General features: G+C 45.2%; 1 protein-coding gene across 5 annotated transcripts in view; it reads left to right on the top strand.

Annotated features, from left to right (window-relative positions):
* DYNC1I1 (dynein cytoplasmic 1 intermediate chain 1) overlaps positions 1 to 16,774 on the top strand; it is a 341,106-nt gene that overhangs the window by 86,740 nt on the left and 237,592 nt on the right. For all 5 annotated transcript variants that reach the window (XM_062178067.1, XM_062178065.1, XM_062178066.1 and 2 more), the window contains one exon: positions 3,333 to 3,448. In XM_062178067.1, coding sequence (XP_062034051.1) covers positions 3,333 to 3,448 — 116 coding nt within the window. The remainder of the gene's footprint in view (positions 1 to 3,332; positions 3,449 to 16,774) is intronic.

Below are 16,774 nucleotides of genomic sequence, written 5' to 3'. Positions count from 1 at the left end.
CCCAGTTTCTGTATGACCCCCATTATGTGACACTACTCACCAGTTGATTTTAATTAGCCATGATGGATTACCTATTAAGAGTCAGCCTCCTACTGCCCAGTGTCTGTTGCTGGTCCCTCTTCAAGCGGTGCCTGCTGCTCATGTCCTGTTAGCACAATGTCCCAGAAGCCCTTGCCTGCAGGTGCGTGTATCACTGAACCAAAGCCTGCAGCTCCCCGAGCCTCATGCTGATACCCTCGGGAGTCTAGGGCCCAGGGAGATCTCTCTGTGCCAGGGGTGGCCCCAAGTTGAAGTGACGGCGTTATGTTCCTGGGCCACATTTCTTCTCCATCTCTTTGCTTGTGATAAACAATAACCTACTAGGACCTCAGGAAGCTGTTCTGGGCTAGGAAACAGGAGGAACAACTTTGTGTGAAGCAGTTCCGGGGTGTGGGTCCACGTTCTATTCTTCATAAGCTTCAAGAAAGACCCATTTCGTCAAGGAAATCATCCGTCTCCGACCCAGGATGATTTTACAATAATGCCTTGAGTTTCTTACACTGAAACTTTGAGCCTGTTGTCTCATTTAGTAATTTTGTTCCTACAGGCTGAGTATCGCTTATCCAAAACACTTGGGACCAGATATCTTTCAGATTTCAGAGTTTTTCAGGTTTTAGAACATTTACGTAGACTATCTACATAGATATTTACATTTACATTTCTATTTACATAGAACTGAGCACACCTAATCCAAACATCTGAAATTCAAAATATTTTGAGCACCATTTTTGGATTTTGGATGCAGGATGCTCAGCCTATAGTGTGTATTTTTGTGTTCCCCCTAATTCTGTGTGAGGAGCTTCGTGGAAGTGCTGGGACCCAGCCCAACATTCCTTCCCTCTCTGGGCTCCACAGTTCTGTGTGTTAGGCCCTCCTGGTCCCGGCCTGAGTGGAGCCGAGGCTGAAGTCCTGCTGACCCCCCTGACTTGTTCTCTACAGCGGCTTTTGTCTGTTTGCTTGTATTTGCTTTGTGCACATCTTGGATCTCACAAGATCTCAGGACTACAATGGCTGTAGTAGCTCATAGAAAGGAAAATACTATATTTTTCTAGAATAGTTGGGAATTTGTCCATGGCAATTCCTTGCTGTGGTATACATTCTCTCTCACTCTATGTCTACTAATAATGATGTAAATAAAAAGGAAAGAGGCTTTGCTGTCTAGGATATAACTTATTGATCACGGAGAGCTAAGGAATCTGGGATTAGGCTAAATGCTTATTAAACCCTCCTTTCTTTCTCTGACAGAGACGCACACATGCTTTAAGCCTTGAAACTTTTTATGATTTTATTTTATGTATTTAAAAGGTATAGTTACAGAATGAAATGGGGAGAGACAGAGATCTTCCATCTGATGATTCACTCCCCAAATGGCTATAATGGCCAGGGCTAGGCCAGGCCAAAGCCAGGAGCTAGAACTCCATTTGGGTCTCCTACATTGGTTGCAGGCATCCAAGTACCTGGGCCATCTTGTGCTGCTTCCCCAGGCACATTAGCAGAGAGCTGGATCAGAAGTGGAACAGCCGGAATTTGAATCAGTTCTCATATGGGATGCCAGCATCATAGGTGGCAACTCTACCTACTGCACCAAAATGTCAGCCTCCATGCCTGAATATGTTTAAGATATATAGTAGAGGGGCCAGCGCCGTGGCTCACTTGGTTAATCCACTGCCTGCGGCGCCAGCATCCCATGTGGGCACCGGGTTCTAGTCCCACTTGCTCCTCTTCCAGTCTAGCTCTCTGCTATGGCCCAGGAGGGCAGTGGAGGATGGCCCAAGTGCTTGGGTGCCTGCACCTACATGTGAGACCAGGAGGAAGCACCTGGCTCCTGGCTTTGGATCGGCACAGTGCCGGCCATGGTAGCCATTTGGGGAGTGAACCAACGGAAGGAAGACCTTTCTCTCTGTCTCTCTCACTGTCTGGCTCTATCTGTCAAATAACAACAAAAAAAAAAAGAACTATAGTAGAATGTGTCTAATGATAATAACATTAAATCCATTTGCTAAAAATATTGACCCATAAACCATGTTATGGCATATATGTGTGAATTATGCACATGTATATAGATAATATGTGTGTGGTGTATTCATTATAAGGGACACTTCAACAAGTTTCTGGGAAAGTGAACTTAAAAGATCCAATTATTTTGGTGCAAAAAGACTTCGAAAGCCATGGATAGGTATTTCTCGTGAGCTCTCTGAAGACCTCTTGTGTGGTACACATGCACTACCCATACAATCACTTTAGGAAGTACTGTTCCCCGATTTGACAGAGGAGGAAGTGGAGGCACCGAGAGAGCAGGGACTTGTTTCAGTTAGCACAGCAGCTGCTGGGTGGTGGGGCCACCGTCTGGGTTTTCAGCCCCTAGAGGCTGCTGTCTCCATGACTGGGTACTTCCTGGGTGATGCAGGAGGGCCTTCTAATTCGTGCAGCACCTCAAAACTCAGCATTAAGGACACTCGGTAGAAGGTTGGCTTGGTTGAGAAGAGTGATAGAGCAGGACTCGGTCATCAGTGTCCTGTCCCTGGTTGTAGCACCTCCTGGTTGTCTGTAGTTGGGCCTCTCGCTTAAACTCAATCTCCTTTTCCTTATGTATAAAATGCAGATGATAACCACTGCCCCACACTTCCCTGAGGTAGCACGAAGACATGACATAATGGGTGTGCAGACATTTGAAACCTCCTGAAGTCCTGCAGAAATACTCAGACAGGATTTTTTACCTGGTCACAGGAGATTTTGAAACACCAGGCTGAGACTTTGTCACTTTGAGCCTGGGCTGCTGTGTCAGTGTCCTTCAAACAAATTCACACGCTGGTCTGTTTTGGTTCCTTTTCCGGAGCATTGAGAAGTGGTAAACCCCCTCGAATACGATCCTCTCACCAGTGTCATAGAGAGCATCTCACTGACTCCCTTTTCTTCAGAATCCAGAAGTAGTAATTCTGTTTTTTCCCTCCAATCTAAGAAGCTAGGATCCTGTATTGCCAATGACAGTTCTCTTTCTATATTTTCACCACGTGGCATCAGAGTTGCTCAGAGTGGAAGAGGTCTCTTCTGACCTGGACTAAGACCTCATGTGTCAGGATGAGGGGCCTACCTGATATCACCCAGCAAATGAGGGCCAAGCTGGGCCTGGCAGCCCAGTGTCCTGACCCCAGGCCAGCTCTGCACCATGGCCCCGGCCATTGTACTCAGAACTGTCCCTGTCTGGGGTTGGTTTTATGCTTCCCTGTATTACTGCTAGTGTTTCTAAAATGAGTCCCTCCGCTCTCTAAGTGTTTGTCCCTTGTCACTTACAGAAGGCGACTGCATAAGCTGGGCGTGTCGAAGGTTACCCAAGTGGACTTCCTGCCGAGGGAAGTAGTGTCCTACTCCAAGGAGACCCAGACTCCGATCGCCACGCATCAGTCCGAAGGTGAACCATCTTTTGTTAATTTCCCTATCACTGCTGGTGCATAGCACGCCTAGTGTTCATTCCCTGTGTTGCCATAAAAGATCTTCACAGGACATAAACAGAAAGACTCTGAAAGCCAAGGCTCCTTTGGCTCCAACTGGGAAAGCTCTGGAGAGAGAATCCCAGAGATACTCCCGCCAGGAACCGTGAGCTTTCAGATGCAGCACCTATTGAGTCACACTAGGTCAAAACCAAAGCACAGCACAAGAGGGGCATCTCTGAATTGTGTCTGTAGATCAGTGTGTACTGTAAGATTCTCCATTTGCAGGAATCAGCAAACTGCAGCCTAGCACCTTTCCCTAGAGATAGAGGGATTCTAAGACACCCACATCCACTTACACGTGTGCCCACTTTCTTGCTACAATAGCGAAAGGTTCCTCCCTGATACCTTACGAAGCCTGACATCTTTCATGCTGTCCTTCACAGAAAAGCTTCACTGAACACTGATTTGCTTTGATAGTTCATGTGACAACACCAGGGTTTCTGAGTACAATTTACAGAGAATTTCCAAGCAAGCTCTCTCTAGCTAAATGGATACTGAATCCCATCCCTCCTTTGTGTATCCCAGAAAATATCAAATAGAAAAGCTGCAGCAAATCTGAGTGAACCATAGAAATACACCAGTAAGAGAATTTGAAGGTGATGGATCCGAATGCTATCTAGAAGTCAAAAATTACATCAAAGCAAGACGTGTGTGCTGAAAATGGGATGCTTGTAAGCTCCACTGTTGGAGACGAACATTGTTATGGGAAGGCAGATTCTCTCCTTACTTCGCTGTTTCATTGTTTGGTGTGGTTAAGAGGATGCTAGGATTCTGGGGTCATCGTTTCATAGTAAAGGCTGAACCAAAGCTGGGAGAGTAGCAGTTCCTGCTTCACTTACAGCAAAGACAGAAATTACTGCAGTTGGCTTTGGACAAGCTACAGAGATTTTTGAGTTGAGGTTGTTACGACATGCCATCAAAACAAAGTGAGATCGTGTTGGCTGTTCTGTCCGTGGACAGTAATGCTATTGTAGGGACTTCCTGGTAGCAGGGTGACCTACCCTGCTTCAAGCCCTATAGTCAAAAACATTTTAGGAGCAAACCAGTGGCACCCTCTGGTGGTGATCTTTGAAACCAGCCAGCTTGACGAACTTGAGACCTGAATACTAGCAAGGCAGAAAATAACATCTAGAGAAGCCTTTGAGAGTGCAGGGAGTGTATCCTTGGGCCCTCTGACAAGAACAGAGGATTGTTAAAAAGCAACCTCACTACCCAGCCAAAACATTTGTTTGAGTTAATTTGCTGCCAGCGGTATGTGCAGAGCTGTAGCCGGAGGTATGTTTATTTAGCCCAAAATCTGCCCCATAACATAAAGTTATACAACTGAAACAGAAGAAGGAGCGAATTATTTTTAAAAATGTGTATACTTAAGATATTGGAAATGGTACAGAAATATTTACAAGGGAAGATAAATTAAGGATGAAAAGGCATCAGCCCTAAACTTTTACACTGGAACACATCAAAGGAAAAGCCTGTGCATTTCATTTTATGACTGCAGAGAGAGCTGGGGAGCCCTCATTAGGTTGTGGTCTGGGCAGCAGGAAAGGAGAATTTATTTCTCAGCTGTTGGCAGAAGTTCATTCTGTTTTGTTAACAAGACCCTTAGAGCTTTTTCTGTGGTGATGGACGTTTAGATGGTTCAAATTCCACAATGGAGATTTGAACCCAAAGCCAGCTACCGGAGCACTTGGCGTGAAAGCAATCCCTGATGGCTCTAGACAGGAAAACCTTTAGATTTGGGTTCAGTAAATTGTCTTCTCACCACGGGTAATGCCTTGACTTTAGCTGCTGCAGCCGCCCAGCTGCCTGGCTGCCGGGGGTGCCTCATGCCCGCCCCTCACCTGCTGTGTGAAGGTGGTCGGCAGGAGGAGCGTGGAGGGGAGAGCAGTCGGCAGCGTGGTTCTTCCACAGGGCAGGTTTGAGTTGGCTCCTGGATTGCAGCTGGAGCCATGGCAATGTTTTCACGACAACTCCAGCCTTTCAGAACCAAGAGTCTACTCACTGCTGAATTTCATGGCACAGTGAAGCTCTTAGAAAAGGGGACTGAAAGATAAGTTTCGGGCTGGTGTTGGAGCAGCAATTAGGATGCCCACATCCCAGGTCACAGGTTTCAGACCTGGCTCTGCTTCTGATTCTTCTATCCTGGTGATGTGCACCCTGGGAGGCACAAAGTAATGGCGCAAGTACTTGGGTAGCTGCCACCCAAATGGAAGACTCGACCTGCATTCCCAGCTGCCAGCTCCCAGCTTCGTCCTGGCCCAGATGTAGCTGTTGTAGGTATTCGGAGAGTCAAACAGTGAACTAAAAATCTCCCTTTTTCTGCCTCTCTGTCTTTCAACTAAATAAAACTTGGTTATTTTTGGTGCAAAAATTTTTGAAAATCATGCATTTTTTCCCATAATATGCATTTGCTATGAACTCTTTAAGAGCCCTCATGTGCATATTTTTCAATAATTATGTTTTGCACAAAACAAACTTGTAGCTCCATTTCCCATAGATTTTCTTAAAGCACCCCGTTGGAGATCCATGCCACCCTATTATTGTTCATACTCTATGAAGGCATGCTAATTATTTTTTAAGTCACTGTTTGACTATGGAAAGTTTCACTAGACTCAAACAAATAATCTCAGAGCACTAATTTGTGCTACGTCTGTTGCCTTCAGTTTCTTACACAATCCCATTTTGCTTTTTTAAGTGAAGGGGAAGGTACTTTGGACTTGTTCTAACTTAAGCCTCTTTTCTCCCCTCTCCACTCTGTTGAGGTCCTCTTTGTAGTATTTTTTTTTTTTTTGACAGGCAGAGTGGATAGTGAGAGAGAGAGACAGAGTGAAAGGTCTTCCTTTTTCTGTTGGTTCACCCTCCAATGGCCACTGCGGCCGGCACATCGTGCTGATCCGAAGCCAGGAGCCAGGTGCTTCTCCTGGTCTTCCATGCGGGTGCAGGGCCCAAGCACTTGGGCCATCCTCCACTGCCTTCCCAGGCCATAGCAGAGAGCTAGCCTGGAAGAGGGGCAACCGGGACAGAATCCGGTACCCTGACCGGGACTAGAACCCGGTGTGCCGGCGCCGCAAGGTGGAGGATTATCCTTTTAAGCCACGGCGCCGGCCCTCTTTGTAGTATTAACTGTGGTATAATGGCCTGTCCAAAGAAACACAGCAGAGAATGATTTAAGCAAGGAAGATTTAAGAATGCAGTCCCCAAGAATACTGTTCTTTCAGCAAGGCTACATCTACCTTGTCTGCTCAGATCATTCGTTGCAGGGAAAGAGGGCTGAGCATGGGGAACAGTGATTTGGGGCAGGCTAGCTCTACCTCCACAATGTTGCAAAACAGATGCATTTGATTTCCAAGAGTAAGAAAAGAGAAAAATTACGGTTTCCTGCCAAACTGGCTGTGCTTTACCTAGTGTTAACATCTCCCGGGCCTGTCCATGCACTCCCGAGGTTAGGGAGCCAGTCTTTGGCGTGGTTGCTATAGTGAGTATCTGACTGGTTCACAACAGGCAGTCTGCGAATGCTGTTGGGCAACAACGGTGTTACCAGACGTCCAAGAAACCCCGAGTTCTGTATGGCCCCGGGGGAATGAGAATTTCTCAGCTGCTGGAAAGATGTGCACTAAACTGGAGTAACTGGGAGGAGGCTTCTACAAACTGGTGAAAGTCTCGAATAATTCTCTTTTTCTCCTCTTACGATGTCTTATAAGTGGGAATTCTGTGGCCTTGTCTTGGCTGCTCCTTCCCTCCACATCCCTTCTATGCAGACACTTCCACAAGCTCTGTTTCCCACCTGGGATGCTGCTGCTCGTGTGTGGCTTTCTTCGGGAGGACCCTCGAGGGTCGGCTCTCTGGTGACTCCTCTGTTAGTCAGCGTCCCCCTTCGGGCTGCGGCTTAGTCTGTCTCCCCCATACCATGCTCTGTGTGACTCTTATTTATGTATCTGCCTCTTCAAATGGGATCTCCTGGTATCTCAGCTTTCACACCCAACACTGTGCTTGGTGCAAAGAAAGAGCTCAGTAGACATCAATGGAAGAAACTACGAGTGAGATGCAACCAGAGGAATAAGGAAGAGAAAAGGTATGTGGATTTCAGGGAGAATGGAGTGTGATCCATGCTTCAAGGCAGCAGGGGCTTTATGGGTTTTTAAGAAAAAGTCATGGAAGTGGGAGTCATGGTTCCATTTCTGCCAGTCTCAGATCCCAGGCTGGTGCTGCCACCCCTAAACATAAAAGAGGAAGTCACTCAGGTGGTCTGGGTTGGCCCAGGATAGAACAGAGCAGTCTTCCCAGCTCTGGCCTTGTAGAGATCCCATTGCAATGTTTGAGTTTGCAAGAGGTGTGCAGAAAGGTTGGCTACGCAAGGCTCTTGTTTCACCTTTGCAGCACTTTTTTTTTTTTTAAGATTTATCTTATTTATTTGAAAGACTGGACTACAGAGAGAGGTAGAGATGGCAACAGAAAGGGGTCTTCCATCCACTGGTTCACGCCCCCAGATGGCCGCAATGGCTGGAACTGAGCCAATCCAAAGCCAGGAGCCAGGAGCTTCTTCCGGGTCTCCCACATGGATGCAGGGTCCCAAGGACTTAGGCCATCCTCCGCTGCTTTCCCAGGCACATTAGCAGGGAGCTGGATTGGAAGTGGAGCAGTCAGGACTCAAACTGGAACCCATATGGGATGCTGGTGCTGCAGGTTGGGGCTTTAACACAATACATCACTGTACCGGTCCCATTAGCAGCATTTTTTTTTTTAAAGAAAGTGTTTTTTAGTAGGTTGAGAATTTCTTCCTTGACTCCCCATGCTCACTAGTATATGAGGGTGCTTCAAAAAGTTCATGGAGGGACCAGCGTTGTGATGTAGAGGGCAATGCCAGCACCCCGTATAGGTACCGGGTACTGTCCCAGCTGCTCCACTCCTGATCCAGCTGTCTGCTGATGCCCCTGGGAAAGCAGCCGAGGATGGCCCAAGTGCTTGGGCCCCTGTACTCATGTGGGAGACCTGAAAGATATGTGTGTGTGTGTGTATGTGTGTGTTTGTAATTCTGCCTTTCAAATAAATAAATCTTTAAAAAAAAAAAAAAGGAACAAAACTACACATGGGCTTAAAAAATTTTATACCAAAAGTAAACTCGTTTTAATTCCATTTTCCATAGACTTGTTCTGTCACTCTCGTAGTTCCTCCGTCGTGTTGGCCACATCTCAAGTACTCTAGCAGCACAGTGCTAAAGGCTCCTGTATTGGACAGCTCAGGTCCACTCGTGTCCCGAAGCTCCGACTCAGGCCAGCTTCATGTTCACCACGGCTAGGCGGCCGGCCTTGGCTGTACACCTCCTGACTTGCGTAGAATCCCTCTTGGTGAATGGTGGCCTCATGATTTTCCTCCGTTCTGGGAGGACAGCCGTAGCCAAGCAGGCGATAGATGACTGGACCAGAACAAAGTTGTATTGCCAGCAGGGAAGTCTCAGTGAGAGCTTCTTGCTGTCATGATGGAGACAGATGTGGGAAAGCCCTGGATCTCCCTTCACAGTCCTGAGTGGAGACACTGGGGGCTCGTCCCCTTTGCCCGGACCTTCATGCTGTCAGAAGGGCCCCAGCCTGTGTGTGACCTCTTTGTTAACAGCCTCTGCCTCTGATGCCCCTTCTCCTCTCTCCTTCTGTGCAAGGTGACAAGAGACCACAGTTAACACTGACTTCTAAATTGCTGCCAGTTCAGTTCTAAATCTGCTTACACCTTGGTGGCCCTAGGAGCATAATTATTTGATTTTTTTAAAAAAGCCAAATAAAATGAGTTCCCTGAGAATACAAGTGGAAATGTTTCTGTGAACCTTAAGTCTGAAATAAGGCTATTCTTACAGGTATAATTTCTTAATGGAAGCCAGGCATGAAACACTGGGGAAAAAAAAAAATGGCCAGTGGCGCTACCACCTCAATGCAAGCTGTTCAACTGGCTCCCAATTTCCTGGGCCTCACGGTCATTATCTGAAATTATTATTTAAAAGAACATGTACATGTTTGCTGACAAGCCATGCTGACATCAGGGTGCAAATTAATAATCCCTAAGCTCAGGGCAGGCGTTTGGTGCAGCGGCTGAAGTCACTGGTTGGGATGCCTGCATCCCATAGTGCCTGGTTCCAGTCCCGGCTCCTCCACTTCTGATCCAGCTTCCTGCTTATGTGCATCCTGGGAAGTAGCAGGTGATGGCCCAAGACCTTGGGGCCTAGCAGTCACGTGGTCCAGCACTGGCTGTGCTGCAGGTGTTTAGGGAGTGAAGCAATAGATGGAAGACCCTTGTATGTCTCTCTCTCTCTCTCTGACTCTTTCTCTCCCCCGTTCTGCCTTTCAAGTGCAAATGAAAATTTAAAATCCCCAGCCTAACTGATCTACCTTTTAGTCCTTAGGTAACAGCTGACTATTCTAGAGAAACAATTACCTTACTTTGCATTTTTGAAATATGCCTAATATTCCCCCTGTGAAACTTATTTGAAGTCTCACTCCTCTTTGAAAACAAACTGTGGAACCCCCAGCCCCTTGTTAATGAAGGAATTGGTGGAACCTCTCCTGGAATATGAGTTTCCTTTAGAAATGTCAATCCCATATCATCTTGGCAAGTCTCTTGGAAGTCAAACCTGTAGTCTATATAAAGAACATGGCTATTTCTGACCTTTTTCTTTAAGAGCTTATATTGAACAGATAAAATTTTCCATTTTTTTAAAAGATGACTTTTTCCTATCACTGATCTAATTTTTCAGGTATAGTCAAGAGAGGTTTCATGGTTAAATTCTCAATTTAGATAGAAGACTATAGTACATGTTGACTAAGACATTGTCAGTCATGATATCCCATAGGTCAAGCCTCAGGCTAAATGTTACATATTTTAAGGCACCCAGTAATAATATCATTGCTGATACAAGAAAATCTCACTCAAGGAAATTTTTATCCAGGATATTCCTTTCAATGAAAAACAAAAAGTAGATAAATGGCAGCTAAAAGTTAAACCAGAAATGTAATAAGAAAGATAAAATACAGAGCAAGACGTGGGGTCACTGGACATGCTGGGAGGGACCATAGTCTCAAAATGAAATTGTATCTAAATACTATACTTAGGAACACTGGAAAATGAATGGTTATATCTTAGGAAGGTGGCCTGGGAATTTTCGTTATAACTATGAATTAACCAGATAATTAATCAAAATAGTGCATTTTCTTAGCACTAGGGCAGGGGTTTGATTTGTTTTGTGTATTAGTGGAATTTAGAAGTAAAAGGTTTTGAATGAAACAAAAACACTGTCCTTTTAAGGTTGCTCTTATGGATTCCTGTCTTTGCTGTTTCATACAAGCTTAAGGTACCTCAAAGAGATTTAAAACAAGAAGAGGAGGCATGCAGTTCAATGGAGGATGATGATGTGGAAGTTCATGTCAAGGATACAGAAGCACATCTGAGATTTTTTTTCTAATTCCAAGGTTCACACATGACATGGGATGACCTAAGTACACTTCACTAAGAAAATAACCAATATCCCGATTTTAGCACTGGTACCACGTTACTGTCTAATCATGGATCAGTAATGGCTTCACACAGGCACATTTACCAACCCAGGCCTTCATCCCTAATAACACACATTATATGTGTTCATATGTGTTCATATATATCATATGCTTGCATCATGTTTGATATTTGATGTGGGAACACACGGATGGCTTGGCATGGCTCATGGAGGAACCTTAGCTGTCTGCCAGACAAGGGAAGAAATACAGTGAGGAAAAGTATAGGATCTGGGAGAAGGTGCCTCTGAATTTACAGTTTCCAACATTAGAACTAATGGTTAACTTAATCAGAGAGTATGAATGGAAGATAGTCTAAATCTCATAGGAGACAGGCAGAAACCAAGAGAAGCTAGCAAGATGAGCGCTAATAACTGCAACAAAATAGAGAGCTTTCAGTGAGTGCGTGACTGGTGAACCTAGAGGTATGACAGGGAAGAAAACAGTGATTCCAGAGAAGACAAGTCTATATTCTCCCCCAAGACAGAGAAGGACCAGTTTGGCTCATTCTGCATTCAGGGTTCTGTCCAATATTGGAGGTTGAGGTTTATCTCTGGGAGGCCTATAGCCAGGACAGTTGTAGTTAAGGCAACTGAGCCATTGTGTAACCTACATTCTTGTAACCGTATGCATGGAGCCAGACACAGGAGGACGATGGACGTTATGGAACAGGTCAGCTCTTCCTTCTGATTGAAAGAGCCTTTTTTCACAATACATATCTTAAAAATTTTTCAGGGCTGGCACTGTGGTGCAGCAGGTCAAGCCATGGCCTGCAGTGCTGGCATCCCATACGGACACTGGTTCATGTCCCGGCTGCTCCACTTCCAATCCAGCTCCCTGCTAATGTGCCTGGGAAAGCAGCAGCGGATGGTCTAAGTGCTTGGGCCCCTGAGCCCATGGTCGAGACCCAAAAGAAGCTTCCAGCTCCTCACTTTGGCCTGGCCCAGTCCCTGTCATTGTTGCCATTTAGTAAACCAGTGGATGGGAGATCTCTAACTCAGCCTTTCAAATAAATAAATAAATCTTTATTTAAAAGATTTTAAAAATTGTTCATTCATTCATTCATTCATTCAAGGGAGAGAGAAAGAGATCTTTCATCCATTGTTCACTCCCCAAATGCCTATAACAGCAGAATGGGCCAGGACAAAGCCAGGAGCCCAGAGTGCAGTCAGATCCCCATGTAGGTGGCAGAGACCCAGGTACTTGAGCCATTAGCTCCTGCCCCCAAGGGTATACAAGCAGGAAGTTGGAAATGGAACCAGAGCCAGGTCTTGAACCTAGGTGTTCCAATACGCAGTGTGAGTGCCAAGCTGCTTCTCAAGCACTGTGCCAAATACTCCTCCAATGCATAACTTTTGATTGTCCATGAATATTATGTCACCACAGATCTATTTTGAAAGCTCTCTCCATACTTTTTCCCTAAACCTTTTATCACCTGCATCTCCTAACCTAAGTCAACATAGTAGTCATTGCTCATGGACTCATATAGACAGACGCTTCTCCCATAGGAGGGGTCTCAAAGCATTCTCAGAAATGCATATTATGAAAAATTACACGTGGATCCCACTGTTTTTGATGCCCAAATAAACATTTTTTTAATTCCATTGTCCAAGAACCTATTGAAATTCCCCAGTGAAATTGTTCTTTCAATCAATGCAGCTTTAGTAAGTGATAACCATAGTTCCTTTTTTTTTTAAGATTTATTTATTTTTCTTTGAACGAGTTACACAGAGAGAGAAGGAGAGGCAGGAGCTGCGCTGATCCGAAGCCGGGAGCCAGGAGCTTCCTCTGGGTCCTCCCACATAGATGCAGGGGCTCAAGGAATGGACAATCTTCTACTGCTTTCCCAGGCCATAGCAGAGAGCTGGATCAGAAGTGGATTAGCCAGGACTCGAACTGGTGCCCATATGGGATGCCAGCACTGCAGGCGGTGGCTTTACCCACTATGCCACAGTGCCAGCCCCGATAGTTCCTTTCACTCAACTGTGATTATGTTGATTTTGTTTCTGTACTGAGCTTCACACCTACACCTATATGGGGGTTATTCAACAGGCAGCCTACCTATAGCTTACACCAGCATGTAACTTACAGCTTCCTGGAGCCCAGGCCCAAGTGTCTGCTCTTTGGACAGCTAGTCACAGGACAGTTCTCCTTAGGCTAAGGGAGGAGTGGCAGTGTCATAGGAGTAAGAATGTTGGCTCATGTGTGTTGTTTGCTGTAGCCCAGCACAGAACACCTGCCTGGGACAGTGAGGTAACACTGACTTAATGGTGAGGTGGACCAGATGATGTTCTAGTTCATAATGCGTAGTTTGTTTTCCACAGTCAGCTGGTATCTCATGGTCAGTGTTTAATCTCTACTTGATTCCAATAGTAAACCAACACCTCTCTCTTGAAAGGAGAGCAATAACATAATGAAGAGGCTACACTATTGCTCTAAAATCTAACCACCTCTTCTGTGATTTCCCTGTTAGGGAAATTGATTTGCCACAGATACTTGGGGCATCACTGGATCAGCTGGACCATAATTTCTAAATTATAGCCACTTAAAAGTAGAATCCCATCACAGCACCTGGTAAGTGTATTGAATAGTTACATAGAAACATTGAAGAGTCGATCTTCAAAAGCCAGACTGGCCCTCCAAGCATTTTCATTGAGTATTAGAGAGACAGGCATCCTCATATGCTTTAAAGTTTACTAAAGCACTAGAAACTGAAGAAACCTTCCTGATACAGCAGTTTCCTATGTTTTCAAAGATGTTCTCCCATCCTCTTGCCCAAGGACTCATAAGTGTTAACTAAGTATTGAAGGTACCAGCTACAGCTTACTACTCTCCAGGTCCTGCTGGCATCACGTCCTGCTCTGAGGGTGAAATGGTCAAGGAATATGGAGACAACCAGCGAGCTCAGCCCCAATGTAGGATGCTGAAGCTACAAAGAGGAAGGAGGTGGGTTTCTTTTGGCTGTGAAGCAAGGGTTATTGTAGAAAGTGATTTGAGGGTGCTTCCAGGACTCCCATATTCTGCCCTGAATTCAATTTCTCATTATTTCCTCGTCTGTGCTATCACTTTCAGCTATGTTCCCTGGCGATCCTGGCCATTCAACAGACTTTATCCAGAAGCACACAGAATGTAAACTTTGTAATTGGTTTTGACAAAGATTTTTTAGACATCGGTCACAGCCAGAGGAAGTCCCTGGGTCTACGCCTTGAGCAGGTCATTTACTTGTGTAAGCTGTTCTATCCCCTCAGAAGTAGCCATCTCACTCTAGTCTGTCGTGTCCACATGGGCCCTTTCTTTGGTGCAAGCACATGGAGAGAGATCTCCCCATCTTCCTCTTCTTAGGAGACTGCCAGTCCTATCAGGTTAGGGCCACACCCTTATGTCTTAATTTAACTTTTACCACCTCCTAAAAGCTCTACATTCAAATAGTCACATTTGAGGTTAGGACTTCGTGTATAATGAATTTGGGTATGCAGGACCAGGGAAACACAATTCACGCCATAGCAACTGTGTCATTTCCTTTCAGTTTCCAAAGTTTGCACCAGTTATTTAAAATATCTAATATCTCTCCCACCCCACCCCACCCCCAGCCTATTTTCTATTTTAAATCAACCAGAGTCAGGTTCTGTTATTGGCAACCATGAACCCAGACTTGTACAGAAGCTAAAATCAGAAGACCATCAATTAGGGAATGAGTGTTGGTTCTGTGCCCTAATTGGTGTTAAAGAAAATGAAAACTCAGAGTCAGGAATGGGACTCTGTCAGGTGAAACAAATAGCTAAATAATTTTCCCATGATAATATCAGAGTATCAAGTTGCCACTAGCATTGGATAATGTAAATATCATGAGGAATTTAAAGACTAGAATGAGATGACTACTTCTGAGAGGATAGAACAGCTTAAATAAGTAAATGTGGGCCGGTGCTGTAGCATAGCAGGTAAAGCCACTGCCTGCAGTGCCAGCACTCATATGGGCGCTGGTTCGAGTCCCAGCTATTCCACTTCCCATCCAGCTCTCTGCTATGGCCTGGGAAAGCAGCAGAAGGATGGCCCAGATACTTGGGCCCCTGCACCCACATGGGAGACCTAGAAGAAGCTCCTGGCTCCTGGCTTCGAATCAGCTCAGTTCCAGCCATTGTGGCCATTTGAGGAGTGAACCAGCAGATAGAAGACCTCTCTCTGTCTCTACCTCTCTCTGTATCTCTATCTTTCAAATAAATACAATAAACCTCTAAAAATAAGTAAATGACCTGCTCAAATCTCTATATTTTAGCTCAAGGCATAGACCCAGGGACTTGATCTGCTGTGATCAATGTCTATAAAAATCTTTGTCAAAACCAAATGCAAAGTTTAAATGATGTGTGTTCCTGGATAAAGTCTGTTGAATGGCCAGGATCGCCAGGGAACTTAGCTGAGAGTAATAGCAAGGATCAGGAAATAATGATAAATTGAAGGCAGAAATTGGGGGCCTGCAAAGCAGGGAGAGAGCTCTCATCCGACGCTGAGTTGGCTAGTACCTAGACTTCTCAGCCTCCAGAACTGAGAGGAAATCAAGTTCTTTGGCTAAGCGCTGGTATGACATTTTGTTGTGGCATACTAAGACAGTGCAAGGCAGCACGCAGGGTCAGAGCCCTGAACCTCCTGGATGCCCACTGTGAAACTCAGGGTTTAAACTCTGTAGCCACTGCTACCTTGAAAATCTCACATAGCCCCTGCCCCTTTGCAGTGCTCCTTCAAGATTTTAAAAAATTATTTATATAAAGAAAACAGATTCTATGCATTCCATAGGTACCATTCCAAGAAGACAACCACACTTCCCTCACTCCCCTGGTTCTACTCCCATCCTCCTCCCTCCCTCCCCTCTCCTCATCAGTTTTTGCAAAGATGTAATTTTAATCCACTCTATATTCACAGGCTTAATTCCCCACTAATCATAATATTCAACAAGTAAAAAGTAGGAAGACCACAGTTCTACAGGATATTTGGAAGTCCTCTAGGTAGACCTAGGAGGTGTGCTCCTGTGTTAGCTGTGAGGGCAAGGTGGAGAAATAATTCCCCCAGTTCACTTCAGTGTTGTTTGTGGAGTGTATGAGTTGACTTTGATCTGTTTTAACACATTTCCCTCAAAAAAGGATATTTGGATGTGGGATGGCCAAAAATACACATTGGGAAAAGTGTCCTCTTTAGTGTAAGAAGTAAAAAGGGAATGCAGAAAGAAAAATAATATTTATTATGTGCCAAGCATACTCATGCATTCTTGGACTTGTAGCACTGCTATAGGATTTACTCACCTTATAAATCAGAAGTGCAGAGAGAATATAGCTCCTTTATTTTGTCTGCGGCTGTCTATACTACTACTAGTTGTCAAGGGAGAAATATATGAAATAAACAATCTTGGTTCACCTCCCTTATTTTAAACAATCTCTCAGTATATTCCACTAATCTTGGGCAGAAACACCCAAACTCTCACAGAACTCATGGGCTTCTCTCCCTAAGACCATGGCCAAGTATAAGAGGGGAGAGAAGTGAGGTTTACATGATTCCATGGCCTTGGTGGAGGTAGGGAGGAAGCGAGGGACCCTAGCTTTTCACCAGTCCTTGACCGCATGCTGACTGCTGTCTGCTGCTGGCTGACCTGATGTCCTCCATCCACGTGGACACTTGCACCCAGCACTACAGTGTGCAGCTGGTGAGGCTGAGATCTGTTCTTGT

This window comes from Lepus europaeus, chromosome 20 (assembly GCF_033115175.1).
Source record: "Lepus europaeus isolate LE1 chromosome 20, mLepTim1.pri, whole genome shotgun sequence".
Classification (NCBI taxonomy): Eukaryota; Metazoa; Chordata; class Mammalia; order Lagomorpha; family Leporidae; genus Lepus; species Lepus europaeus.
Note: the sequence above shows the minus strand (reverse complement) of the source record. Positions and strands in the feature narration are given on the sequence as shown.